The sequence below is a fragment of the Panulirus ornatus genome, chromosome 50 (genome assembly GCF_036320965.1).
Source record: "Panulirus ornatus isolate Po-2019 chromosome 50, ASM3632096v1, whole genome shotgun sequence".
Lineage (NCBI taxonomy): Eukaryota > Metazoa > Arthropoda > Malacostraca > Decapoda > Palinuridae > Panulirus > Panulirus ornatus.
In genome coordinates this window covers 23,431,536-23,450,474 of record NC_092273.1, presented here as the reverse complement: position 1 = coordinate 23,450,474, position 18,939 = coordinate 23,431,536, and the positions used below count along the sequence as shown (strand labels likewise).

At 37.7% G+C, this 18,939-nt stretch overlaps 1 protein-coding gene across 4 annotated transcripts in view; it reads left to right on the top strand.

Annotated features, from left to right (window-relative positions):
- The window catches only part of wls (Wnt ligand secretion mediator), a 93,765-nt gene extending 77,102 nt beyond the window's left edge, over positions 1-16,663 (top strand). For all 4 annotated transcript variants that reach the window (XM_071691531.1, XM_071691529.1, XM_071691530.1 and 1 more), the window contains 3 exons: positions 3,163-3,312; positions 3,575-7,498; positions 9,080-16,663. In XM_071691531.1, coding sequence (XP_071547632.1) covers positions 3,163-3,269 — 107 coding nt within the window. In that variant the 3' untranslated portion in view covers positions 3,270-3,312; positions 3,575-7,498; positions 9,080-16,663. The remainder of the gene's footprint in view (positions 1-3,162; positions 3,313-3,574; positions 7,499-9,079) is intronic.
- The last annotated feature ends 2,276 nt before the right edge of the window (positions 16,664-18,939 follow it).

Sequence of the window (18,939 nt, the reverse complement as noted above, 5' to 3'; positions counted from 1 at the left end):
GATGACTTGAATTGGTAGTGTCTTAAATCAGTCCCAAATCTTGTTGAAATGTTCCCTTTCATCTGTTTATACATTGTATAGTTTTAATTTTATACCTTTCAGTAAAACAAATAGAGATTACTTGAGAAGATGATTAACAATACTCAATAACTTTTGTACCTTTGAAAGCATTTCTGTAAACGCTCATTTTATATTTAGGTATTCTTTATGGTACTATATTAACTGTATTTATTGCTGGTATGGTTATTGTTCGTGATTCATATTATCTGTGGCTTATTTTCATTCTTTAGTTTCCTTTCTAACTTCAGCTGTTTGCATAGATGCTGCACCACTAAGTTTGGTATGCACAAAAGATCGCAAAACATTCTAAATTTGTTTAATTCTTTGATTCTCTCATTAAGCCACATTTTTGTCAAATTGATAAGTATTACATTGTACTTATATGTTCAGTGAGTTGATTATAGGCACTGGAAAACAAACAGAATGCTGATGTGACAGATGCAGATTTTGCAAAAGCCATTGATAAATGCAACTGGAGAGTCTCAGCACGTAAGATGCATAAGATGAGAATAGCCAGGATAATTGGAATATGAACGTGTCTTAATTGATAAAAGTACAGTCCTTGAGGAGCTGTGCCTGTATTCCTCAAGTTTGTTATTTTTGTATCTAATACTGAAAGAAACTCGAGTGAGTTTCATATCACTCTTTGCAGATGATACTTGAATAGGTGTGAAATCTCATCAGCAGAAGACATTGATTAACCATGTACAGACATAAACAGGCTTTTCAGTTGGGAAGTGTGACAACTCTTCTGGTATGGGGAGGGTGAAGAAATAATAGAGTGGAGATTACTGGTCAAACACAGACATTATCATATCATGTTGACCTTTGAAAAAGACTATGGAGTAAAACAACAAATACAAGACATCAGATGCTTCTTCCTAAAGGCTGGTAGGCTGGATCTTGTGGATCTTCAAGGCAAGAGAGGTAGATACTCACCAAGACACAGATATCCTCACAAATAGAATGTTGCTACTGTGGTAGTAGTTGTTAGGCAGCCAACAACCAGGGAGGTATATTACTCTTACTACCCACCTGGGTATCAGCACTTAAGTGGTTGTCAAGTTGCACTCATCTGACCCAGGTAGCTGTCTTTTCTTTCTGCCTCACCTACACTTGGACTGCAGGCATTCTGTCTACAAACATATAATCTTTCTTTGTCATAGATAACACTCGACAATACTTAACACACACGGTTCATTCTCCATAATTCTAGATTTTCCTGCGGTGAGCTCTGTGCTCTAGCCCTGCCTTTTGGAAAATTGGTAGGAGCAGTAAATAGTAGTAGGCAGGAGCATTAGAAGTAGTGGGTAGGAACAGTAGGCAGGAGCATTAGGTAGAAGTATTCAGTAGGAACATGACATAGGAGCCTCTGCAAATGCTGTGCTAGAGTTGGCCTCTGCCAGTGGCCTGTTAAGGATGAGGCAGTAAAGACTAAGAAGTGGCACTGGAGTTCACTACTTATGGAGACTCTATTGTCGTGGCCACCCCCTTGAGGAAGTTCCACTTGGGAACAGGCCACATTAATGCTGTAAAGGATATGAACTATTGTAAATGACTGAAAGAACTCTACTCCTGAGTGCACTCAGGAAAGGTTTTTTTTTTTTTTTTTTTTTTTTTAAACTATTCGCCATTTCCCGCGTTAGCGAGGTAGCGTTAAGAACAGAGGACTGGGCCTTTTTTGGAAAGGTATATCTTAAAAACATGGAAGGTATTATTCTCAACCTACACTCTTAAGATAATTTTCATTATAAGATATGACAGGCATGAAACACTGGATATTACCACTGAAATCAACAGAGCACTAAGGACAAGATAAAATTCCTTGAATTGCTGGGGCTGTTCAACCCATAGTCTGGAACCTTCAGAAACACTTGGGTATGCAGTGGAGAAATTTAAGAAAGCTCTGGATAAGTATTTTCAGGTTGTGTGGTTGTTTCGGCCTGTGGTCTGTAGCTTCCATCATCTTGGCCAACAAGTGCTCAGTTTAACAGCTTGGATTTGGTCTGAGCTGTGGAATTAGAAGACTCTTGAAACCATTGTGAATTGTACTGCAAAGTAAGGGACTGTTATTCATTGAAAAAGATATGGAGGTTAATCCATCGACAACTATGATGGATAGACCTGCCTGAGAGGAAGCAGTTTATGAGAGAATAAGGCGAGGAAAGAAAGCCAAAGGAGGAAATCTTGGGAATCAGATCCTGAAGCTGTTCCAAGTCGGATGTTTTTAAGATATCAAGGGTTATTAGAGAGGATTCCCCAAAGTCTCTCAGTTTAGGTTGACAAGACATTAGTAACATCTATAGATCTCATTATGAATTTCAGATCAGATAAAAGAGAGCGAAATTCTAGATGCTGAAGGAAATGCTTCTGCACCTAATTATCTTACTTTTGTGCACATTTATTCTCAACTTTCTTCTGTTGCATACATGTGGACTCCACCTGCTAGTGGTTACACCATGAGTGAGAAGTCACCTCCATTGTTCATGAACAGAAAGATATGCTGTCTCATCACGAACCATCTTGCTTCAGAGATTCCCATTATTTCCGCATCTGTGTGGAGTGAAGTCTTGAAGCTTCAAGAGACCCATAAAAGGAGGCCAATAATGGTATCATGATTGACCTCTTCTGGTAAAGATTTAAAGTGTACATTATCTGTTTCATGCATTTGGTGTAGATGATTCAGATGATATCTCAAATTTTATAAGGACATAATACTTATCCCTTGGGATAAGGAAGAAAGAATACTACCCATATATCTCTTGCATGTTATATGAAATGACTAGAAAGTTACAGTTAGGGGACCGGAAAACCTCCCCTCCATTAACGTTTTAAAAGGGGAGCAGGAGCAGCCCAGTGAAGATTTTTCCTAGGTCCAGTTATCTGCTTCTGACATTTCTTTGTTGAATTAGGAAAAGGCATAAAGAAAAAATGATTTAAACCGTAAGTGTACGCTAAGGTACGTTTGTTAGTTATGCTTGGAATGTTTTTATGGTTTCATGTTTAGCATTAGCATTACAAAATTATTGTTTCATTTACTGTGTCCTCAGTAGAATTATGTTGACATTTACCAAAAAGAATTAACACATGTCCCTCTTACAGATACACAAAGCAGCACAGGGGAAGAGATTGAGTTCAGCAGATTGGCAACAGAACCATCAGAGATGTCCTCTATAACTGCATTTGCCAAAAAGACTGCTGTGGAGTAGATACAGCTGTTGGGATGGAAATGGATCTTATTATGTATTAATGGTGGGCATATACTGTGGCATTTCAAAGATTACTAGTCATTGAATTTAAGATATACTTTTTGTTGATTGAAGTTAGGACCTTATTAGTATAGATTTTCCATAAAGGCAGTTCATCTGCTGCACTCATATATATCTTTTAAACCAATTTCTGTCTTCAATAGAAATTTCTGTAAAATTTTAAGCAAGAATTCTTTGATTAAAGCAAGTTTTCATTTTACTTGGGCCAGCTATCAGCAATAATTATCTTTTTTTTTATTTTACAGATGGAACTATTGTACGTACTATGTTACTTGTGACACAGAGGTTGTTATTCCTCTTGCATCACAAGAAAGAAGTCTACTGAAATGTGACATCCCAGATTATTTAACTTGAGATAGAAAAGAAATGGGAGTGAGGTGTAAAATAGGTTATACTGTAGCAATAGTTGTAAGATTGCCATGAGTTTGAGATGGTGTGAGAGTTGACTAAGTGGAGACCTTGCAAAAAAGAAATCAATGAAATAGTGAACCATTTACTTGGGAAACCAACTTTTGGAAAACTTGAATTTAACTGTCTTGCTCTTCATGTTTTACAAGGACTGCTTCTGTTAAGAAGACATCACTTTCCAAAGAAGAAAATCATAATAATATCTTTTCCTTTTTCATTTTCTTAAGCTTTACAGCAATATGGACTTTTAATTTGAAATGTAGTGGAGACTTGTCTGACCTTACCCTTACAGGCCAGGTTACTGGCCGGTGTTGTCAAGGATGTAATGAATACTAGGTTGTAGTAATGATAGGGGTAGGTCTAAGGCCAGTAGAGTCCAGGATGTAGTGAACATAAGCATCTATTGATGATGAGGGTGTAATGAAGAGAAATAAAGGTTTATTGAAGATAAGGATATAGTAAAGGCAAGTGTATAGTGAAGATGTGGGTGTAATTAACATGAGGGCATAGAAAAGATGGTCATTGACCTGACCTATATCACTGTAGTGAAGATGGCCTTTGAAATTACTTAGGTTTATTAAGGGTGTAGGGAAGATGAGCTTTGTGATGTTTCCTTCCATAATGAACATTATGATGAGTAATAGGGTAGAGAGAAATACTTAACATTCACTCAGAAGTGATGATGCTTCTAGTTATTTTTTTCTCAAATTTGAATATGGTAAGCACATATGAAACGTTACTGAAAGGTTGATTCGCATCACAGTTTATGAGCAAATGTGTGGGAAAGAATAGGTTATAAAATGTGAGTAAACAATTGGCATGTTTGTAGATGTTTATGCTGTACATGTTGCAATTATATCTTGTATATGTCAGAGACAGGCATATACTCTGAAAGATCACTGCTTAGCTGATGCTTTTGTTGATGATGCAGAAGTATTTCACGAGAAGGGGAATTGTGTTTGCTAGTCTAAACGCTGCTTTTGCATAAGATTTCATATGTTGCATGCAGCTGTTTAAGTAATTTTTGTTGTGCTTTGATCATAGGTATTTAAGATTTTCAGTGACATAGTTTTGATAGCTTTGTTATTGGATTATCTACAGAAATGGGTACTAGAAGTGATCATAAAAATAGATATCCTCCATAGGGAATAGGCATCAATTAAAAGAAGATTTGAGAAACTGTTATGCAATCAAAGGTTCTCAACTTTTGCAGGCCGAAGACCCATGTAAGTATGGGTCAAGATGGTCAGGACCCACTACAGAAATACGTTCAACTTTCAGCGTATCTGTTTGTTGATAATACCTTCTAAGTACTAGAAAACATAACATGAAAGAGAAGTGCTTCTTGAAGTAGATTAGAGAGATTAGTTTTTCTATCACAGTTTAAACAAAACTAGAACCTGCAAACTTCTGGTAGAAGAAAGGAAAAATGTACAGGACAAGAGAGGGATGACACTCATTGAGACATTTGGGCATGTTTCTTTGAGATAATCAGTCCATGCAGGATGAAATTGGAGAAAGGCTGACTTGGAGAGTGGCAGTCAACATTGATATCGGCTTGTTTTTATTCTTTGATTTGGTAAGGTTTCCAATTGAATGGCCTGACTCTCGCAGGTAAATTTTAGAGAAAGGCAACAAAATCATGACTGCTCATCGCTGAAGAGTTGGATATTCATTGGCTTCTGTAATCCAGAATCCAGCAAGGTCAGGCTGCGTGTATGGAGGCTTCAGGCTGCTGTCAGCTGATAGCTCGATCAGCTTTTTTCTCATCAGTCTTTGGCTGTAGGATAATGGGTCCAAGACCCAAAGATTTCCATCCTTAGGGTCCTCTGGGAAGTACTTATCAAATTTTGTTGACAGCTGAGTTAGATTCTGGAACAGAGATATGGTTATGTTGATACAAGGAGATTCTGAAATCTCACTCAAGATCTGGAACATTTCCAACCTTCCTTCTTTGATGCTGGTTCCACAGTGTGAATTTCCTCTTGAGCCCTTCAGTTTTGTCAGAAACCAAAAATATAGTACTGTTTCTTCTGTGGAAGGAAAGATCCAGTTAATTCAGTTGATAAAATTCATCTGACAAGTAGGCCAGGTTGACACTGAACTCATTATTAAAGTAATGATCTGCAAGGGTGTACATTTCTTCTCTCGTTTTTAACAGGTGATTCAGCAACTGTCTTATGGACAGCCATCTAACCTCACCATGACAAAAGTTGCATATGCTCTTCTTCCATTCTGTTACACAGTGCAGCAGAACATTTGGAATTTTCTGTATTCTTTTTCACATAATTAACTATTTTCTTGGCCACATATAAGATGTTATGTACCTCTGGTGACATCTTTGAGGTTAAGCTTTTGCAGTGTAGGAAACAGTACATCCACTGGGCCTCTTTTGCCTTTTCTTAAAACTTTTTCATGACTCCACTATGTCTCCCATTCATTGAGGCAGTGCCATCCATGCATATACCGACACAATCTTTCCATTCAATTCCATGTTGATTGATCATTGAGTTGAATATTAAGGGATTGGAAGCACTCTTTGGCTGTTTTTCTGATGGGGAACTCATTGCAAAATAGTAGACCTTCATGAAAACCACTGTTCCAGCAGCAGAGCAGCATTGCTAACATTAGTAGATTTGTCCAGTGGTATGGCAAAACATGGGTTTACTTTTATCCTCTCCAAAAGCTCTTTTTCAACATCCCTCATATCAGCTATCCTCCTGCTATCAGTGTCATTTGACATAGGGATGGTCAAAATTTCCTTAGTGCCAGCCTCTCCCAGTAGTTCTTGTGACATATCTACTGCGTTGGCGAGAATTAGTTCTCTGCAGTGTTAAGAGCTTTCACGCTTCTGCTATGTAACTCACCTTCAGGGCATTCTTGGAATGTGTTGTAAATGTAGCCATTGATCTCTGCTGTGTTTGGGATCCTTCTCGTATACTTTGGAAGTAATCCTTCAGTTTTCCAACAGACCCAGGGTTTTTGGTTTGTAAATGATTTAGTAATTTAGATGGTCTTAGCTGTTTGCTTGATAACTCATTACCACATTTCACACACTATGCTTTTGTTTCTGAATCACAGCCTGTCAATGGAAATCCAAAGTTGATATACCAGGGTCATATTGTCCTACTAAATGCTCAGCCACGTTTTTAGCAACTCCTGAAGTCTCATTCCCTTCATTGGTTTTTCTGTTCAGAAAATGGTTCTTGTTTGAATTAACTCAGTATTGGAGAACAGCAGCCAGCTTTGGTGTCATGACACTCCCTTTCTTGTAAGGTCATGTTCCTTATGCACAAAAAAACACAAACACTTTAGTAAGTTTAGTTTAAAAGGCCAGTGTGGAGTTTTGTCCTTACAAGAATGATATAATAACAACATATTGCAGAGAGTTCGAAAATAGCTTACTGCAGGTAATAGATGTTACAGGACTAATTAGACAAGGAGGTGACTGCCAGTAGATGATTTCAAATTCAGGTTCGAACAATGCAAATTGAATGGATGCATCCCCTTCCCACTCATTCCCTCGATTTGAGGTACACTACTGACATTTTCTCCATGGCACACAGGTTGAGGAACCCTTATGTAGATTATAATCCTGAGAAGCTGAAGTTGATATGGAAATGTGATGAAGCTTTTATTATTTGAATTTGTATTTTAATCATATGTAATAATAAATGACCTTTTAAATATCTTAAGCAAGTATTGGGTATTGCATAATAACTGGGATGTGTTGAGCAAAGGCACTTAAATTTATTATCATAGTTATAACTAGGATGTGGCCTAATTTATTAAAAATATGTAGTGTGGGAGTGATTTAAGGGTGATCTTTGGTGCAGTCCCTTAATCAATCCTATCCATATGTAAAGGGAAAATTTTTAGGTTGAGTGCTCATATTTCCTGAGTATATTTGTATGACTTATTCCTTAATTATATAGAATGTTGAGGTTTGAAGAGTAAAGATTTAAATTTGTAGATCTGGATGTTGAAATAGGGTTTTTTGAAGTGTATCTTATAGTATTGAAGCACAACTAAAGAAGCAAATATTGAGATTATTGTATGTACTATGATTCAAGTCAAGGTCTTGAGTGATGTTGTGTAAGATCTCTGTATATTAAAAGAATTTTTAGGCAAGTTGTTAAAACTGAATGTAAAAGTTATTAATCGACTCATTAGAGGCATCTTGATGTATAAGAACTGATAGGTGATTAGTTTGTCATATACTCTTTGGCCTATTAGTGATCATATGGTTGTTTACATGTTTACATGGATGTTTTGGGAGGAAATGCAGAGTCCATGGGAAAGAAGGAAGTTTCATCTTGGGGATGAATGAGCTTGGGAAGTGAGTCAGTTGTTGTTCGCTGATGATACAGCGCTGGTGGCGGATTCATGTGAGAAACTGCAGAAGCTGGTGACGGAGTTTGGTAAAGTGTGTGGAAGAAGAAAGTTAAGAGTAAATGTGAATAAGAGCAAGGTTATTAGGTACAGTAGGGTTGAGGGTCAAGTCAATTGGGAGGTGAGTTTGAATGGAGAAAAACTGGAGGAAGTGAAGTGTTTTAGATATCTGGGAGTGGATCTGGCAGCGGATGGAACCATGGAAGCGGAAGTGGATCATAGGGTGGGGGAGGGGGCGAAAATTTTGGGAGCCTTGAAAAATGTGTGGAAGTCGAGAACATTATCTCGGAAAGCAAAAATGGGTATGTTTGAAGGAATAGTGGTTCCAACAATGTTGTATGGTTGCGAGGCGTGGGCTGTGGATAGAGTTGTGCGCAGGAGGATGGATGTGCTGGAAATGAGATGTTTGAGGACAATGTGTGGTGTGAGGTGGTTTGATCGAGTAAGTAACGTAAGGGTAAGAGAGATGTGTGGAAATAAAAAGAGCGTGGTTGAGAGAGCAGAAGAGGGTGTTTTGAAATGGTTTGGGCACATGGAGAGAATGAGTGAGGAAAGATTGACCAAGAGGATATATGTGTCGGAGGTGGAGGGAACGAGGAGAAGAGGGAGACCAAATTGGAGGTGGAAAGATGGAGTGAAAAGGATTTTGTGTGATCGGGGCCTGAACATGCAGGAGGGTGAAAGGAGGGCAAGGAATAGAGTGAATTGGAGCGATGTGGTATACAGGGGTTGACGTGCTGTCAGTGGATTGAATCAAGGCATGTGAAGCGTCCGGGGTAAACCATGGAAAGCTGTGTAGGTATGTATATTTGCGTGTGTGGACGTGTGTATGTACATGTGTATGGGGGGGGGTTGGGCCATTTCTTTCGTCTGTGTCCTTGCGCTACCTCGCAACCGCGGGAGACAGCGACGAGGTAAAAAAAAAAAAAAAAAAAAAAAAAAAAAAAAAGTTATAACTAGGATACATTTGTTAGATAGTATGGTACCACTTACACTTTGCTTAGCATAGATACATTCTTTAGAAGCATTCTGCTGTATTGAACTGATTGTGTGAGTACATATCTAACATAGTTGTCTGTATCTATAACAATATGTGGCCTACATTCATTGCTAGAAAATATAGTGTAGGGAGTGATTCAAGGGTGTCTTTTGAGTGCATCCCTTAATCATCCTACCATAAATGTAAAGCAAAACTTTTTTTTGGTTGAGTCTCGTATTTCCTTAATTTTGTATTGACTATAGTTTTCTAATTTATATTAAATGTTTTTTGCAAGTTTAAGATTTAAGTTTTAGATCTGGACTGTTGAAATGAGGGTCTATTTTGAAGTGTAGTCTTATAGTATTGAATGCACAACAAAGTAACAAGTATATTGAAGAATTCCCAACATCTGTACTATAATTCCAAGTCCAAGTTTCCTTGAGTGATATTGTACTAAGTATCTTTATTAACAGGAAGTTTTTAAGTTGTAAGTTTACAAAACTGAATGCTATAAAGGTATTAACGGCCTCAACCTCATTTAGAGGGATCTTTTGATGTATAAGTAACTGATAGGTGATTATATTTGTCATTTCCTCTTTGGCCCTATTAGTAATCATATTGATTGCTTGTACATGTTTAACATGGACCTTTTTGGGCAGAAATGAGTCCCAGTGAAAGGAAAGAAAGTTGAAAGTTTCATTCTTAGGTGAATGACAAGGCAGCAAGGTTTTTGCTTATATAATATTGTCCCAGTGCAAAGCTTTTAGGTATCTTTTTCATCCAGACTTCTAATATTTCGTTCTTTGAAAAGTTTACAGAGGCTTTGCTTTTATTGATGGTTGAGAACTGATTAACTTTTGACAGACATATTCCTTGAGTAATGGCCTTTTTCACACTAAAACGAAAGTTTCCAAGAGTTGACTTGCATCTGTTTAAATCTAGTGGCTTTTGTATTCTTAACTGTCTCGTGCTTAGTATTAGTTACACAATTGTTGATGAGTTTAGAATTTTACTATCATTTTGATCTCATTGTTCCTATTACAAGGTATGTCATAAAGATTTTTTCTTGTTTAACTTGATTGTTGTCTTATAAACTATTAGTGTTGCAGAGGTGTATCTGAGCTTCTTAGATATCCCTGTTATTTCCCAGGCTTTTGTACATCATGCTCTCAGAATGGCATGATACTGTTCTAGTTTTATTGTTGTGGCATTGTATGTATTACTTTTACTGGTGAAGATATACTTAACTTGTGTAGGCTGTGGGCTATCCATACACGGTTTGATGTTTTATGTTGAGGATTATGGGATAATGTATTTTGTTATTCATTGGGTTAAAAGGTCCACAAGGAGTCATTGCAAAATGTCTCCTCGAGAATAAGTCAAGATTGCATGGGATTCTATCTTATTTTTCCATATTCTTATTTTTTAACCCAATTTTTTTATTCAGATTTGCTAGAATTGTAACTTTTAGATAAAGAGTATATCCCATAAAACCTTTACTTATTTTTGAGCAAGGAAAAAGCTTGAGAGGTAATGCATAACTGTCTGTAGGAAGCAAGTAAGAAAAACTATGCTGTTTTTACCCATTTTGGATTAATTGTAAAGGTGTTTTAATCTTTAGAAATTTTAATGTTTCATTTTTGCTTTATTAATGTTTTGGGGCTGGAAAATCTGAAAAATAGTTTTATAATTATTAATTGAGTGCAGTTTTGAGAATAGGGTCTGAGAAAATGGTCCGAAAGGAAAATATCCATGTGAACTTTGTGAAGTATTTTTTTCCTTTTGAAGCATCACTTCAAATGATTGCAGAACTTGAATTTAAAGGTAATACTGTAATTGCAAAAGTTAAGCTCTTTAGAATTGACAGCACTTTGTAAATTCACATTTCTGTGAAATTGTTTCATAGAAAAATGCTGGTTGAAGACTTTTATGAGCTGTTTCATCCTCAAGGAATCTTGCCCACCATTTTGATGAAATGTAAGAGAAGCAGTTTAATCAAAAATTTTGTAAGTGTTATCCATTCTTTAAAGATTCTGGGACCTTGACTGTCGATTAATATTAAACAAACTCATCCTTGGCTTAAGATAGTTGGGAGCTTCATTCTTTTACATTTCTTGTGTTTTAAGATTATATTGTGACGAAGTAATGTTGGAGAAACCTTGACAACAGTCTTTAATGGGAGATGGCAGGTCCAGGTCCAGGAGATATAATCTTGACACTGACAGCAAAGATGGCATTGCTTGGAATGATGTACGTTGTATTTCGACATACGTTTTTATTGTAAGTATTGTAAATGTTTATTGTTATTTTAGAAAAACCTAAAAACTGAGAAGTTTAAATCTATAAGGAGTTTTTGTGATTTTAAGTAGAGGTTGAAATCCTACACACCACAAGCTGATATACAAGGTATTAAGTGTTCAGAGTTGGGTTACATTGATCACTCACACCATACCTCCACTTCCTGATCCTTACCCCTACAAGAACCACAAAATGGTAAGAGGCTCCAAAAAATTCTGTCACAGCTTTAGTATCTAGAACAGCCGTTCTCAACCTTTCATCCCCTGCCACATAATTGGCCAAACCTCTTAGTGATTTCTTCCATCATTTCTCAATCCTGTATACCTGTGGATCATTGCATGCAGAAAAAAGATGTTTGCTGTGAATAAGCTCGTCTCAGCACAGACATCCGCAAGATACCTCACTTCTCATTTACTCCAGGCACTCCCCATTTACCAACTATCTTGCCAATTTCATCACATTTCACATTCATATTGCCCATTACATCCACCTCTGTCTCCTCAAAATCATTATACAGTCATCTTAATTTCTCCAGAAATGCTTCATTTCATTCTTACCTGTGCACAGTCTTTATATTCACAGGCACATCTACACATACCCATGCACACTTTACATTTCCAGTCTTTCCTTTCACCCACACTATTCTTGATTCATTCCATCCATGACCTGTAACACCCTCCCATACTCTCAGTGATAACACAGTTGCACATCTTTCTTTCATTCTTCCCTGATACTTGCATTCATCATTTTTCACCTCATACCCCCTGCCCAGGATATGGGTTTCTCCAATCCTAACACATCCAAACCATAACTTAAATTTCTCCACAAGCTCCCTCCTTTTATTTTTACCAGTCACTCAATTTACATTCAGAGCCATCTCTGTCAATTGCTCATCCCATTTACTCCCAAACATAAGTGGTAGACTTCTGTGCCGATTCTTAGCCTTTTGTGCCTCTGGCAAAAGTGAAATTCCAACACAGTGTGCAAATATGTAAAGATTTGTGCAATGTAACTACTACATTTATTAAAGTGGAAAATACTTCACATGAAACTTCCTTTGATGTGTAGAAATCTGAATTATTTCCTGGAATGTATTGATAGATTCTTGGATCCACATTTGTCTAAAGCTGGTGTGGATTTATTTGCTATATGTGTAGTGGTATATGTCATATGTTTCAGTTAAAAGATATCAGGCTGCAGAGTTCACAGTAAGGTTAATTTAATGTTTTTATAAAGATTAATGTTTACATTCTCATTACTTTTCCAAGAGATGCACGATATTGATGGGATTACATCTTGCTGTCAAACTGTTTTTTAGTGATTTCCAAACATTTTCTGGTGCAGATTTTGGTTCATTCATATTTTATAGTGTTATTCCAGTTTTACCTTGAGATGTTTTGCAAGTTAGTATAAAGTTTGCCATGCATAGTTTTTCTTGTTTAGAAGATTCTTAGGTTTGAAGTATAATTGAATTTCCATTAATTTGAAAATCATGTTTAGTTTTGATATTTATTTACTGTTGTCTTGCATGTTATTTGATTAGCAAAAGGAAGTGCAGTATGTAGAGTGAGTGATTTATATGCATTTTCAGTATTACAAAACTTTTGCAGTCCTCTGTTGCTTTTATGTAATTTTACTAACTTAACCACTTTTGAAGTGTATATTGATGTTTGTGACTTTTTTATATAGGAATTGTTTTAATTAGATTCATTGTGTTCGATTAATTCAGATTTACTGAACTTGTAGCCAGTGGAAAATCATGACTTTGTGGATAACATTGTAAGTAACAAGCCTTCCTGGTTCTTTTGAGAATGTTTAAAACTTTCCATAAAACTCTAAGTATTCAAAAGTTATGTAAAAGTTCAAGGAAAATGAAAGGAGTTTTTGAAAGGACATAGAATTATGTAGTTGTAGATATTTGGATAAGACTTTGAATGTAAGTTCCTATATCATTTAAGCCACATATAAACTGATTCCCAAATTTATTTACAGACATCTTTGCACAAAATGCCATCAGAGCAAATAGCAGAGGTGAAAGCACTTGTGCAAATATTCAGTATATATATTTATTTGTCTTTAAGTGATGCAAGTGTTATGTCTCTCATACATAATTGCTTTTACAATTAACTGGGGGTAGTGCCAAGAACACATTTCCACTCTCAAGCTGTCACATAATAGACTGAAACTCAAGCCTACCATCTACAACCAAGCCCCACTATTCCATGGATTACCATGACTCCTTCATATGTCTTAGATCAACCTAATGACAGAATGTTTTATCTCTTCATCATCCCAGCCCAAATACCCATCAATTCAATATATTTTGTCACAAGCACACTTCTCAAGGCCTGATACCTTCTCAAGGTATCAAGGCCTGAATGTTCAGACTTTGATACCCCAAAGCTTCTTTTACCCTCTCTTACCATCTCTTTCTTACCCTTGCATATCCTTCTTCTACTTCTTCCACCTTGCCATACTTCCTACACAAGGATTTCACAACTTCCTCTTTCTTTACCATACCATTCGCCAAGACTCTCTCGGTGTGACACTGTGTTCCAAACCACACCACATATCCTGATCATTTCATGTAAAAGTCCTTCAGAATTCTTGCACTCTCTTTTTCACCTCTTCTTTTGCCTTCATGAAAAATAAGAATTTAAGGTAATTAGTGAACATGCGCAAAGGTAAATTAGGAGGAATAGGAGAGACTTCTGTATAGTACAGGTAAGGAATACAGTTAAAAGGGGAATGTGTATGATATTAATTTGCAAAAGATGCTTGTGGCATGAGAAGAGTGGGAGGTGGGTTGATTAGAAAGGGTAGTGAGTGGTGAGATGAAGAAGTAAGATTACTAGTGAAAGAAAAGAGAGAGGCATTTGGACGATTTTTGCAGGGAAAAAATGCAATTGAGTGGGAGATGTATAAAAGAAAGAGACAGGAGGTCAAGAGAAAGGTGCAAGAGGTGAAAAAGAGGGCAAATGAGAGTTGGGGTGAGAGAGTATCATTAAATTTTAGGGAGAATAAAAAGATGTTCTGGAAGGAGGTAAATAAAGTGCGTAAGACAAGGGAGCAAATGGGAACTTCAGTGAAGGGCGCAAATGGGGAGGTGATAACAAGTAGTGGTGATGTGAGAAGGAGATGGAGTGAGTATTTTAAAGGTTTGTTGAATGTGTTTGATGATAGAGTGGCAGATATCGGGTGTTTTGGTCGAGGTGGTGTGCAAAGTGAGAGGGTTAGGGAAAATGATTTGGTGAACAGAGAAGAGGTAGTAAAAGCTTTGCGGAAGATGAAAGCCGGCAAGGCCGCAGGTTTGGATGGTATTGCAGTGGAATTTAGTAAGAAAGGGGGTGACTGTATTATTGACTGGTTGGTAAGGTTATTTAATGTATGTATGACTCATGGTGAGGTGCCTGAGGATTGGCGGAATGCTTGCATAGTGCCATTGTACAAAGGCAAAGGGGATAAGAGTGAGTGCTCAAATTACAGAGGTATAAGTTTGTTGAGTATTCCTGGTAAATTATATGGGAGGGTATTGATTGAGAGGATGAAGGCATGTACAGAGCATCAGATTGGGGAAGAGCAGTGTGGTTTCAGAAGTGGTAGAGGATGTGTGGATCAGGTGTTTGCTTTGAAGAATGTATGTGAGAAATACTTAGAAAGGCAAATGGATTTGTATGTAGCATTTATGGATCTGGAGAAGGCATATGATAGAGTTGATAGAGATGCTCTGTGGAAGGTATTAAGAATATATGGTGTGGGAGGCAAGTTGTTAGAAGCAGTGAAAAGTTTTTATCGAGGATGTAAGGCATGTGTACGTGTAGGAAGAGAGGAAAGTGATTGGTTCTCAGTAGATGTAGGTTTGCACTAGGGGTGTGTGATGTCTCCATGGTTGTTTAATTTGTTTATGGATGGGGTTGTTAGGGAGGTAAATGCAAGAGTTTTGGAAAGAGGGGCAAGTATGAAGTCTGTTGTGGATGAGAGAGCTTGGGAAGTGAGTCAGTTGTTGTTCGCTGATGATACAGCGCTGGTGGCTGATTCATGTGAGAAACTGCAGAAGCTGGTGACTGAGTTTGGTAAAGTGTGTGAAAGAAGAAAGTTAAGAGTAAATGTGAATAAGAGCAAGGTAATTAGGTACAGTAGGGTTGAGGGTCAAGTCAATTGGGAGGTAAGTTTGAATGGAGAAAAACTGGAGGAAGTAAAGTGTTTTAGATATCTGGGAGTGGATCTTGCAGCGGATGGAACCATGGAAGCGGAAGTAGATCATAGGGTGGGGGAGGGGGCGAAAATCCTGGTAGCCTTGAAGAATGTGTGGAAGTCGAGAACATTATCTCGGAAAGCAAAAATGGGTATGTTTGAAGGAATAGTGTTTCCAACAATGTTGTATGGTTGCGAGGCGTGGGCTATGGATAGAGTTGTGTGCAGGAGGATGGATGTGCTGGAAATGAGATGTTTGAGGACAATGTGTGGTGTGAGGTGGTTTGAACGAGTAAGTAACGTAAGGGTAAGAGAGATGTGTGGAAATAAAAAGAGCGTGGTTGAGAGAGCAGAAGAGGGTGTTTTGAAATGGTTTGGGCTCATGGAGAGAATGAGTGAGGAAAGATTGACCAAGAGGATATATGTGTCGGAGTTGGAGGGAACGAGGAGAAGTGGGAGACCAAATTGGAGGTGGAAAGATGGAGTGAAAAAGATTTTGTGTGATCAGGGCCTGAACATGCAGGAGGGTGAAAGGAGGGCAAGGAATAGAGTGAATTGGATCGATGTGGTATACCGGGGTTGACGTGCTGTCAGTGGATTGAATCAGGGCATGTGAAGCGTCTGGGGTGAACCATGGAAAGCTGTGTAGGTATGTATATTTGCGTGTGTGGACGTGTGTGTGTATACATTGTGTATGGGGGGGGGTTGGGCCATTTCTTTCGTCTGTTTCCTTGCGCTACCTGGCAAACGCGGGAGACAGCGACAAAAAAAAATTAATTATGATTGATAATAATTACCCCTAGGAATAGGGATAAAGAATATTACCCATGTAGCTCCCAGTGAAGGTAAAAATAGATGGAAGTTAGGGACCAGGTAAGAACTTTTCTTTGAAGGCTCAGTCATCTGTTTGTGGTGTAGCCTTACTAAGGCAGGAAAGGCATTCAGTTATGTAGAAAAAATATGGAATTACTTTACTTCAGCAGTTGTCAAAACGGATTTTGCTATTGTGGTTATCAATATTTTCATGGGGACCTAATAGCAGACTGAATAAATTGTAACATTTGCTGGAGTTTTATACACCCAGTACTGTATAGGTTTCATACGTTATCACTTTTTATGATTTGATACATTTACTGTGTTCCTTCTTTTGAAATAGAAAAGAAGAAATTCAGTGATGAGGGAGGTACATGCGAGAGTCTTGGAGAGATGGTCGAGTATGCAGTCTGTGAAGGATGAGAGAGTCTGGGAAGTGAGTGAGTCAGATGTTGTTTGCTAATGATACAGCACTGGTGGCAGATTCAAGTGAGGAACTTCATAAGTTGGTGATTTGAGTTGGAAAGAGTGTGTGAAAGTAGGAAATTTAGAATAGATATGATTAAGAGCAAGGTTATTAGGCATAGAAGGGTTGAGGGACAGGTTATGTGGGATGCGAGTTTGAATGAAGAAAGTGAAGTGTTTTAGACACTTGGGAGTGGACATAATAGCAAATGGAATCATGGAAGCAGAAGTGTCAGTGTGGGTGAGGGGGTGAAGATTCTGGAAGGGCCGAAAAATATGTGGAAAGAACGTTATGTGGGAAGGCAAAAATGGGTATGTTTGAAGAAATAGTAGTCCCAACAATATTATATTGATGCCAGGCATGGGCTATAGGTAAGGCATTGTAGAAGAAGGTTAATGTGTTGGAAATTCATTGTTTGAGAACAGTATGTCGTGTGGGGTAAATTTGTTTACCATCGTATTAATACGAGGCCTGTGACTTTCTCTAGCCATCAGATGTGTAGTTGTATATATTTCCGAGTTTATGTAAATTAGGAATTCGCATAGGATTACGGTCTGGCTTTGAAATTATGGTAAGGTTATGTGATGAATCTTCTATTGTACACTTGAATGTTTGTAGATATATTTATCTCGTATATCATCACGTGAAATGAGACGATTCACGTCGTCAGAAATGAAGTAGATTTATTATAACGGCAGTAGTAATCTATTAGCTGTATTGTTCATATATATACTATACAATACGCCTATTGAGTGTAGGAGCTTTCGTACTCATTTCAGATACAGTAAGCGTATGAAATGATAACTTCAGAGGTTAAATAAAGTCTATATTGTCTTGCTTTCTATTTTAAGAATTGTTCTCGCGTCTCCGTCGTTTCACACGCAGGGGAATTGAAGTCTAATGCTGAGGCGCCATTAGGGCGTAATGACCCCGGGGGAAACTAACCCAGATCCACCAGGTGGCTTGGTTACCAAAGCCAATTTTTATAACTTTAAATTATTACCAATACCTCTCAGCGGATTAGATTTTTAACTGAACAACAATAGAGGTTTTAATGTTTTATATTTTTTAGTAATTGAGAAGAAAAAAGGAGGTTGTGAGAGCGATAGATTGCGTAAAAATTAAATAGGTGCAATATGGCTGCGGCGCACACCGACACTTTCCTCATGGACGCTGGCGGGAAAACTATTTCGCCGCTTCGCTCTAACCTGACGGATCTTTGGCTAATTTCCCCTGTAATTAAGAATCGCTAACGAAGATTCGACCGCAGATTACCGCAAATAAAGCTGATTTTATGGTAACACTTGCATTAAAATATTTCGGGCAAGGAGCGTGATTTTTCTGGAAGCCATGTTGATTATATTGATCACTTTAAAGCAAACTTTAGGGTGAATATCCATCACGTAGGAAGGAAATTGATACAAAGTGGTACAATTAATATTTCTAGTTTTATTCCACATTATGTTGCTTTGAGAGGCTGCGCTCCAGTCAGGAGCAGGGGAATGTGGAGTCCTTCGAAGCGGGAGCAGTCCTGCGAGACGCAGTAACCCTACATCAACGATGATACAGCCTCACTGAAGGCTGCTTCTCGCTCGCTGTGTAACTACTTGCTTTGGGAGTCCGGTAACACCATTTGTGTAGCTTTCCTAAATGATTGAGCAAATACAGTAGACAGACATATGTAAATTAAGTGCCTCTTTAGAAGTGATAGCCAAAATATTCAACAGAATTACATTAGTGTCTAAGATATAGCGTTAGATAATCAGTTACCCATTTATAGATAATTATATAAAGAATACATAGATAGGGAGAAAGTATATAAGAATTCATATTAAGTCTGAAGTGAATGTTTTCAAAATATTTCGGTTGGTTGGTATAGCTTTCCATGGACGGCCGAACAACCACCCAACCATCGTCAAACGGAATGTATTTCATTAATATTAAAGTATTTTTCAAATATTCTGTAAATTACTGACTAAGAAAATTAGGTAAACTTTATTGGTGGAATGGTTTAGTGGTAGCGGAAGTGTTGGTGCCCCTGATAGGGTTGGGGGGCGGTT